Source organism: Chinchilla lanigera, unplaced genomic scaffold (assembly GCF_000276665.1).
Source record: "Chinchilla lanigera isolate Chin_1 unplaced genomic scaffold, ChiLan1.0 scaffold00113, whole genome shotgun sequence".
NCBI classification, from domain to species: domain Eukaryota; kingdom Metazoa; phylum Chordata; class Mammalia; order Rodentia; family Chinchillidae; genus Chinchilla; species Chinchilla lanigera.
In genome coordinates, this window is record NW_004955514.1 from 499,350 (window position 1) to 509,496 (window position 10,147).

The 10,147-nt window shown below is 64.0% G+C and overlaps 1 protein-coding gene across 1 annotated transcript; it reads left to right on the top strand.

The window, feature by feature from the left end:
- The first annotated feature begins 176 nt into the window (after positions 1 to 176).
- Fgfrl1 (fibroblast growth factor receptor-like 1) lies at positions 177 to 9,859 on the top strand. The gene is made up of 6 exons (XM_005408687.2): positions 177 to 310; positions 7,167 to 7,439; positions 8,323 to 8,403; positions 8,501 to 8,782; positions 8,862 to 9,215; positions 9,377 to 9,859. The coding sequence occupies exons 1-6, from the start codon at positions 232 to 234 to the stop codon at positions 9,772 to 9,774; spliced, it is 1,467 nt and encodes a 488-aa protein (XP_005408744.1). The 5' UTR covers positions 177 to 231; the 3' UTR covers positions 9,775 to 9,859.
- Positions 9,860 to 10,147: the final 288 nt, after the last annotated feature.

Genomic DNA, 10,147 nt, shown 5'->3' on the forward strand with positions numbered 1-10,147 from the left:
CGGGCCGCCCCGCCCGCCGCCCCACGTGGGCCCCGGCGCAAATTTGTTCGCTAATGGCGCAGGCGATTATCTGCTCGCGGCGCGGTGTGTCCCGCGGGCAGGGCCGGGACCCAGACGCGCGGGGGGCGCGGGGCGCGGTAATTAGCGCGAACCCTTTGTCTGCCTTTGATCACCAGCCGCTCCCGCCCGCAGCTCGGCGCCCGGGGCCCGGACCCCGACCGCGGCCGCGAGATGTCGCCGAGCCCCGCGCTGGTGCTGCTGCTGCCGCCGCTGCTGCTGGGGGCGCTCCCGCCGGCCGCTGCCGCGCGAGGTGAGTGCTGGCGCCGCCTCTTCCCGCCAGCCCTGACCCCTGCCACAGTGCCCGCCTGGTACGCTCTGCTGCCTCGCTAGCCCTCTCCTCGGGGTTCCGCAGCTCGCCTCCTGCACCCCTAGTTCGCCCGTGGAGTACTCTCAGTTTACCTGGAAAGTACCCCAGCTCACTCAAGGGGTACCCCCAGCTCACCTTTGTACCCCCTGCTCACCTCCAGGCACCTCCCCCTCCCAACTCCTCCTTTCCTACACCCCAGCTCACCCGTGGGGTACCCCCAGCTCACTCCGGGTCACCCTCAGCTCACCCTGAGGGAGCCCCAGCTCATCCCCAAGGTACTCCCAATTTGGCCATGGGGTACCCCTAGCTGACCCTCTGGGTACCCCCAGCTCACCTGTTGGGCCCAAGTCACTTGGCTTGCTGTCCAGTGGGCTCAGGGCACACCTGTGGCCTTGCATACGCATTTTCACACATGCACCAGTGTGGAGGGCAGCTGGTCACCCTGTAGAGTTGGGGGGACTGAGTTGTTTGTGGCCACAGTGGACCCAGGTGGGTCCTTGGGAACCTACCAGGACCCTGTGTGACCTGGCTGGGGGTGTGGGAGACACTGGTGATGTCTGGTGTCTGGGCCCCATCCTGACTCACTCAGCCTTTGGGCCCTGGGCTGCTCATCCAGGCTAAGGGGTCCCCAAGCATGAGGGGGCATTGCGTGGCAAGGGGTAGTCTCAGGCTGATACCTGAGGACCTTGGGTGTCAGGGCCATGGTGTGGCCATCCCAAGGGGACAGCCCTGCCCTGGGACACAGGCTAGTGATGGGCATCCGTGCCCAATGGGCGGTATGTGCTGGCGGACTCCTGCCCACCATGTTCCAGCGCCAGTGCTGGCTGTCCAGGGTTAGGCGGGTCCTGGGGTGTGTTGACCATTCAGGATCGCCCTCTGTGTCCACCAGTCCTCCCCCGCTGCCCAGCAGCACACTGAGCCCAACCTGGCCTTATATGGCCACGTTCGGGTGTTGGGCGGCGGGTGGCAGCCCAGGTGGGACCTATGCCACCATTCCCCCCCTCTGCCACCCGCCCGGCCCTGGCTTGCTGGAGGGTGGGGGCTGTCCAGTGTGGCCAGGCGGGGCAGCGTCCTGGGCACTGTGGTGCCCAGGCCATGCCGGGTGAGCCCTGCCACAGCTAGTGGTCTGTCTGGCTTTGATTGTTCTTATCTGCCTAGACTCCCTCATCCCTGCACCTGCCTATTCTCTGGCCACTTGGCCAAGAGGCTCTGGAGGCCTTTGTCCTCCCATGGTCCCTGGCCGGCCTAGAGGTGACTGGTGGATGGTGTGGCAGGCATGGCCTGGTCTTCACTGAGGGGCCCTGGAGGGGGTGCCCCCCCATCCACTTTGGATCTGTGCTGAGGAGGGAGGGAACCCTCTCTGCAGTCGGGGGCCTGTGGTTCACCGTGGAGGTGTGGGCACTGGTTTCCTGAGTTGTGCTGACTTCTGCCCCCAGGCCTGGACTGGAGGGGCAGGCCTGTTCCAAGCCGTTCCTGCTCCTTCCGTGAGCAGGCCCCGCCTGGACCCTCCATGGACCGAGAGCCAGACGTGGTTTGGGCTGTTTTGAAAGACATTTCCCTGGGTTGTCGCAGTTTCTGGACCGGGTACCGCTGTAAATCCAGATCATATTTTAAGAGTTCCCCTTTGCCCCAGGTTTCACAATCTTGGGTTTGTCCTAGTCTGTGTTTTCAAAAGATAGGACTTGGCTTCCTCTGCTCCCTGTCGTTCCTTGCAGTGGGAATTCAAACGACTCCCAGGGAGATACCTCCACAGCGGACAGCTCTGAAGCAGGCTCTCTGAATAGTGCTCACTGGGCCCTGTAGGGAAGGCTGGGCTAGCCTGTGCAGCCAGCTCCCCGGCCCCGCTGCGGCTCTCTGAGCCCAGCCACCCTGTTCGCTGCTGCGCCGCAGACGGTGTGCTCTGGCGCCTGGCCTGGGCGCTGGAGGGGCAGGAGGCCGAGATGGTGTGATTCTGTAGGGGGCAGTGGAGGGCTCCTGTGTGTGCTGACCCTGGCCTCCCTCTCTCTGTCTCTCCCGGGGTGTGGCTGGCCAGTTTGTGGCTGGGGTTGAAGTGTTCATGCAGGAGCCAGGCCCAGGCATTTTGAGGTGGAGATGTGGGGCAGCCTCCCTGTTCACGTCTGGGCCCCCCTCCTGCGAGGAAAATAAATCACTGTCCCCTTGGGGGGTGGGGGAGCTGTGAACAAAGTCGTCTTTGGCTGGACCTGGAAACGCCGACCGCAGGCTCCTTTATCCTTTGTGCAGGAATCAATGGGGCTCCGGGCTCTCAAAGTTGCCTTTCAGCCTGCCTGCCCTGCACCGTGGCCCTTGCTAGGGGAAATGTTGGTTTTTCCCCCGCAGAGGCCTCCAGCCTCGGGCCTGCCCAGCCCTGGTGTGGGCTTTGCTGGCAGTGGTGGGGGCTGTGAGCTGTGGCACCCCACTGCTGGCCACCCGCCCGCCGTGTGGCTGGACCTGGTGCCTGGCCCATGCTGGCCATTTCTGCTATATTCTATGCCACAGGTAGGCTCTGGCCTGGCTTGTCCAGGTGACAGCCATGTGGGTGGAGGGAAAGGTGTGCCACCGTCCTCAGACCTCACTGACCCCCAGCCCTGCCTCCAACCACTGTTCCTGGTGAGGTGACCACTACTGTGGTCGGCCTCAGGCTATAGTTCCAGAGTCCATGGTGAGGGTGGTGGGTGGGAGTTCCTCAAGGGCAGCAGGCAACTCCGGCCAAGTGTCCACCACCTGGGAGCTGTTAACTCTGAGGAGCTTCCTCTGTGGCAGGAAACCCAACTCCATCCTCTTCCCGCCCGGAGCGTTTATCTCTTGAGACATTTATACAAGGTGTCCAGAGCCTCAGAGCCAATGATGGGCCTCCAAGAGAGGATAAGGAGGGAGCCGTGTGGCCCAGGACCCTTGCAACATGGGCTCCTTGTTGGGGTGCCCTTTGTGCTTCGCAACCCACCTGTGAGCCAGGGCTACAGTATGTGCAGGGCTGGGCAGGACCCTGAGGGCTGGGAAGCTGCCCCCGCAGCCTGCAGGTCCTCAGGCCTGTCCTTGAGAGGGGCTCTCTGACTTGGCTGTGCACCGTGCGGGGGCTTGGGCTACCTGCCCTGAGGCCGAGTGTCCCTGCAGTAGTGGCCACTCAGCTCATGCCTGACCTCTGGCCCAGGAGCTCTGGGCTCAGGAAGTGGCCTCTTTACACATCTGACATGGCAGGGGCTTGCAGGGTCCCTCTGGGTGGTTTCGATAAGGGACCAGAGTTCTAGGGTTGGTGCTGGTGAAGTGCAGGGTAGGGCAGGGGCTCTGGCTTCCAGTGGTCTTGGGAAGGGGCTTCTGCCTGGGAGGCTGTGGTGGTCACCACCTGCTGTGGGCAGTGGCCCTGTCTGACACTGGTGCCAGCCGTGTGTGGCTGAGTGTGTCGAAGAAAGGCTGTGGGAGCCAGAGGTCCAGAAGGGCCGTGGGACGGCGCAGAGAGAGTCCGGGGTTGGAGAGCCAGGACTGTGTGCACTCCCCCTCCTGGCCTGTGCGCTCCTTGTTGGTGGTCCTTGTTGGGGGAATAGCACCTGAATGCTCAGCCAGCTTGCTGGGCACAGCACCCCTTGGTTTCTGTGGCAGCCACCTGTGTGTGTCCTAGGCCTGGGTGTGTGTGAAGTATGTGTACCCCTGATGCCTGGAGATCACCTGTGCTCTTCTCCTGGGGACATCCCGCCCTCCTCCCCCCATCTGTGGCTTGCTGGGGAGGTGAGGGACCTGGGTCCCATCTCCGGAGTCTCTTGCTTCAGGTGGGGCTGCAGTGGCCTGGGTGTGGTTTGGGGGCTGTACCTTCTCCCTGTGGCCAGGGCCTATGCGCTGTGTGAGAGAGGACTCAACATGTGGCTGGCTGGTCACCCTGTTGCCACTGAGCAGTGCCTTGGAGCCTCTGGGGCCAGCTTTCCCTGGCCTCCCTGAGGTGGGCACAGGTGTACTGAGGGCCTGGCTGCACCTGTCTTCTCTCCATGGCCCTTCAAGTCCTCAGGCCCCATCCTTTCCAGGAGGGGCCTCAGGCTGGTGGCTCCTGGCTTGCTGCCCCCGGCCCGTCAGGCCACCGCCTGGCCAGAGAATTCCTCCCGGGCCGTAAATTCCTGGGCCCTGCAGGCCTTGTGTGAACTGGGCTGGGCTGGGCCTGCTGGGTGCTCAGCGCACAGTCCACTCCCACCATGTCTAAGGCCAGGGGACTGCTGTCTGCCTGCACCTGCTCCAGTCACCAGGCACAAGGTGGCCTGCCTGTTTCGATGTGCCTTCTGCTGGAAGCCCCTGTCACCTGCCCCCATGCATTTCAGAGAGGTGGGGATGAGACCAGTGCTGGCCAGACCCAGCTCCTACAGGTCAGGGCTTCTGACCTTAAGCCTGCAGGGCAGCTCTGGAAAGGGAGGTTCCGGTTTCCTGGGGCCTGGCCTTGAGGTATGGCGTCTAGAGGGACTCTGCTCCTTCTGTGTCCCCCAACACTGCTCTGGAGCCAGGTCCCCTGGGCAGGCCTGTTGGAGATGGGGGAGGGAAGGACCCCAAGGTGCAGTGCCGAGGCTCCCATCAGAAGTGTGAGAACATCTCCTAGTCCGACCACCCGCATCCTGCTTGTGCTGGACCTCCTCGGGGATTGCGAGAGGGCCCCGGACTGGAGGAGGGCTACTGGGCAGCATTGCCTGAGGGAGGTCCAGACGTGGCTGCCGCCTTCACGTAAGCTGCCCTCCAAGGACAGTGGGGTGGTGGCACCCATGGGCTCAGATCCTGCCTCAGTTTCCTCACTGGCCAAGTGGGCTCTGTGGCTCTAGTAGAACAATGGGGGCTTGTGTTTCCTGGGCTAAATACAGAGCTGTGGTGGCTGCAACTCAGATCCCCGGGAATCGGGGCTGGCTTCCTGCTGGGCAGCCCTCACACAGGGCTTGCAGAGGGCTAGGGCGCGGAGGGGAGGGGAGGGGAGGGCTGGCGGGCGCTGTTTGCTTTAGGATAAGCCTGGCTCCTGTAGATGGGCTCCCGCCGGCCTGTCCCCTGTGTGGTGCAGGCCGGGGCCACGCTTCTGGCCATCTGGCGGCACAGGCTCTGCCTGTTCTCAGCAGTGGCCACAAATGGGTCCCTGCTGCTCTGTCTGCTCCTGTCCAGGGCCCTGCCCCCTCCCGGGTGTCTCTGTCTCCTGCTCGGGCTGGGCTGGGGCCTGGGTCAGCCTGGCCCTTGCTGCTGCAGGCCAGGCCACTCTTGGCAGTGGTGTGTCTCCAGCGTGTGCACATGTGTGTGCTCATGTGTGAGTGTGGGGTCTGTCCAGGTGGCCTGGGCACCAGGCTGGCAGGCGGGGCATGGGGGCCGTAGGGGCCAGGGTAGTGCTGGCCACTCCCTGGTCCTGCAGCCTGGGAGGCCCCATGAGTGGTGGAATTCAGACAGTAACAGGTGGTGGGCAAGGTCTGCCTGGGTTGGGGCCGGGACCCCAGAGGGTTGGGGAGGGGTCTCGGGGGCTCTATGTCTGTGCCGGGTGGGCGCTGGGGGCCCGGGACAACTGTGCATGGACTGCTTTCTGCCAGGTGCCTGGGTGGACCATGGGGGAGGAAGGGTGCGAGAAGGGGGCTGTTACGGGAACCTTGGCCTGGGGCCCATGGTGCAGAGGGTGTGGTGAGTAGAGGGGGGGATGTTGGTCAGAAAGGAGGGTTCCTGGGGAGTAGGTGGGAGGTGGGGTCACCCCCGCCATGGTCCCAGCCCCAGCTCATCCTCCCTCCCAAGGTCATCTCTTGCCAGGGGCCCACACATTCCTGATACCCAAAGGTCTGTGTCTGGATCTTCTTCCCAGTCAGTGATATCACTCGCTTCCCGATGTCTTGGTCACTGCTGTCTCTGTGTCCCCCAGGGGCACCCCTGCTGGGGCTTGGTGGGTGGAAGGAGCCTGGAGTGTCTCTCTGCAGGGGGCAGGAGACCCAGGCCTCGGCTTTCCCCCAGGCCTTCTGGAGTGCCCTGGGCAGGACCACCTCTCCACCCCAGCCCTGCCCAGTCCAGATGCGGCCTTTGACCTCAGGGCCATGGGTCACATCCCCCTGTGGTTCAGTTGCCTCCCTGGGCAGATGGTGTCTGGGCTCAGACTCCAGTGACATAGGGCACCCTCACTGCCCACAGGATGTCCAAGGGTGCTGTCCTGCTCCTTGGTCACCTGTGTGTGATGGCTGTGAAGTTGTTGTCCTTGAACCAGGCCTGGCTGGGCCCTGGGTGATGGTGATTGTGGGGGTGGTGCAGAGGTGAGGGGTCTGCAGCTGAGGACAGACCTGTGACTATGCGTGATGAGGGACAGCAGGAGCCCCCGCCTGCTGTGCCTATCCCCGAGGGCCCTGTCCTGCTTGACCTGGGGGTGCGTGGCCCCTTCTGATATGTCTGGGATGTTCCTGCTTTCTTTTCTTTTTGTTTTGCTGTTCAGAGGATTGAGCCCAGGGCCTCTGCCCTAAGCTACATCCTCAGCCTTACTTTTCATTTTGAGACAAAGTCTCGCTAGGTCTCTAAGTTTGATATGTTTTTTGCTACAAGGTCTCATTGTGTAGCCCAGGGTGGCCTCAACTCTTGGTGACCTTCTTGCCTCAGCCTTCAAGTGCTGAGCTTGCAGGAGTGCGTCGCCATGCCTGCTGCCCGTTTTCTCGGTTCAGACTGCAGAAGGGGCTGAGTCAGGCTGTGTCCCCACCCCTCTGGGACCTCCTAGGTCCTCCCCTGGGTGTGGGAGGCTGGATGTGGGCTGCTTCACTGGGCAGGTGTTCCAGCGGGGCTAGGCAGGAACAGCCCAGGCTCTGTTCCCTGCCTGAGCCCTCCCATCCTACAGGGCCCCCAAGAATGGCAGACAAAGTGGCCCCGCGGCAGGTGGCTCGGCTAGGCCGCACTGTGCGGCTGCAGTGCCCGGTGGAGGGAGACCCGCCGCCCCTGACCATGTGGACCAAGGACGGCCGCACCATCCACGGCGGCTGGAGCCGCTTCCGTGTGCTGCCACAGGGGCTGAAGGTGAAGGCAGTGGAGGCGGAGGACGCAGGCGTGTACGTGTGCAAGGCCACCAATGGCTTTGGCAGCCTCAGTGTCAACTACACCCTTATCGTGATGGGTCAGTGGGGCGCGGTCAGGGCGTGGCAGGGTGGGAGGTGGGGGCCCCGGGGGCCTGGCCTGTCCCCTGAGCCTTGGCCTTCTGGTGGCCAGCCCCTTCCAGCGCAGCACCAGGCATGGTGGCCAGGCAGTGGTCCCCCCAAGGACATGGGCAGCTGGGGGCTTGGCAGGGTGCACCCTGGTGTCCTGCGACACTGAGCTCAGGTTTCGCAGTTCAGAGGGGCCGCAGGAGGCAGTGGCTTCTGTTCTCTCCCGCCCAGGGGCCGTGGCCCTCAAAGTGAACAGGTGGCCCTGGTGACACGCCCTCCCCTGTGGTACCAGGCACACCCTGCCCTGCCCAGCTCCCTGGTGTGGGGCCTGGGCTGACCGCTCCGTTTCAGGGTCCAGGGAGGGCATCAGCTCAAGGGCCTGGGCCTTGGCCCCAGCTCAGTGGAGGTGGCACCGTCCGGGCGGGTGGGGGACATTCCTCCCAATGTCCTCTCCCAGCCTGGCCTTCGCTGGGTTGAGGAATGGGAATACTGAGCCCCCCAGTCCTTGCACAGCGGACGATGGCTGGGTGGTATGTGAGCCATGTCTGCCTCCCGAGCCCTCGGCCCCTTGATGTGGGCTAGGGTTACTGCAGCTGCCAGCCGCCAGCCCCTTCCCCTCCCCCGCCCCACAGCTGGGGTAGGGAGGCCCACCCTGCAGTCCCATCCATGACTGTCGGGGTCACCTGCACTTGGGAATGGGGCTGGCAGGCAGCCCTTACCCAGCTGTCCGTGGACTCTGAGCCATAGGAGTGTTGGTGGCCTCACTGGGGTTCTAGGGCCACCCCAGCCGGGGCTACCGGGGTGTCTAGAGAGGGCCTGGGTGTGCCCTCACCACAGGCTCTTCCCTCCCTGCAGATGACGTCAGCCCTGGGAAGCAGATCCCAGGGCCCGGCAGCTCCTCGGGGGACAAGGAGGACCCAGCTGGCCAGCAGTGGGGTGAGCGTAGGGTGGGGGGCCCCATCCCCCAGGAGAGGATGGCTACCATCTCCTGGCACCCTTCACACTCCCAGCTGACTCAGTGACCCCCCTGCAGCTCGTCCTCGCTTCACACAGCCGGCTAAGATGCGGCGCCGGGTGATTGCACGGCCTGTGGGAAGTTCTGTGCGGCTCAAGTGTGTCGCCAGTGGGCACCCACGGCCCGACATCACGTGGATGAAGGATGACCAAGCCCTGACACGCCCAGAGGCTGGTGAGCACAGGAAGAGGTGGACCCTGAGCCTGAAGAACCTGCGGCCTGAGGACAGCGGCAAATATACCTGTCGCGTGTCAAACCGGGCAGGAGCAATCAATGCCACCTACAAAGTGGACGTGATCCGTGAGTGCCAGGGTGGGAGGGCGGTGGGGGCTTGGGGCTGGGGTGGGTGCTGCCAGCAACACACACATCCCTGCCGCAGAGCGGACGCGCTCCAAGCCCGTGCTCACCGGCACGCACCCCGTGAACACAACGGTGGACTTTGGGGGCACGACATCCTTCCAGTGCAAGGTGCGCAGTGATGTGAAGCCGGTGATCCAGTGGCTGAAGCGGGTGGAGTACGGCGCCGAGGGCCGCCACAACTCCACCATCGATGTGGGTGGCCAGAAGTTCGTGGTGCTGCCCACGGGTGACGTGTGGTCGCGGCCCGACGGCTCCTACCTCAACAAGCTGCTCATCTCGCGTGCCCGCCAGGACGACGCGGGCATGTACATCTGCCTGGGCGCCAACACCATGGGCTACAGCTTCCGCAGTGCCTTCCTCACTGTGCTGCCAGGTGTGTGGCTGGGCTCCCAGGGGCCTGCGTGTGCCCAGTGGGGGCTTGCTGCCCCTGTGCCGTTCGCAGGGCTCAGTGTGGTCATGCCACCTACACACAGGCCAGCACCCTGTCCCTGGCAGCGTTCCTCTCTCCTCCCCTTACCTTGGTCTTTCTTCCAGACCCCAAACCACCAGGGCCCCCTGTGGCTCCCTCGTCCTCCACCACCAGCCTGCCGTGGCCCGTGGTTATCGGCATTCCGGCCGGCGCTGTCTTCATCCTGGGCACTGTGCTGCTGTGGCTCTGCCAGGCCAAGAAGAAGCCCTGTGCGCCCATGTCCACCCCGCCTGTACCCAGCCACCGCCCGCCAGCCCTGTCCCGGGACCGCAGTGGTGACAAGGACTTGCCTGCGCTGGCCGTGGGGCTGTGTGAGGAGCATGCACTGGGCTCGGGCTCAGCAGCTGGCCCCAAGCTGTACCCCAAGCTGTACACGGATGTGCACACGCACACGCACTCACACACACACTCACATGTGGAGGGCAAGGTGCACCAGCACCAGCATGTCCACTACCAGTGCTAGACACAGTGGGCATGGCGACAGGCCAGGAAGCCGGTGGGGAGGCGGCAGCCAGCACCCTGCGCGAGACGCATGCCTACTGGCTGGGTACACAGACACACTGCCAGATGGACACACAGACCACTAGACACGGACTCACACACACACACGCGCGCACACACACACACACACACACACACACACACACAGACATGCTGCACATACACATGGACTGAGACGCCCTTGGGAAGGCATGGGCCTTCGACTTTGCGGTGATGTAGCCATGCTAGTAGATGAAGGACCCTGCCCGCCTGCTGCCTGTGTCCTGCCCAGCAGGGTGTCCATGGCCCCCAGCCACCCGGGTGGGGAGGTGTGGACTTGCCCCTGCCTCCCCACT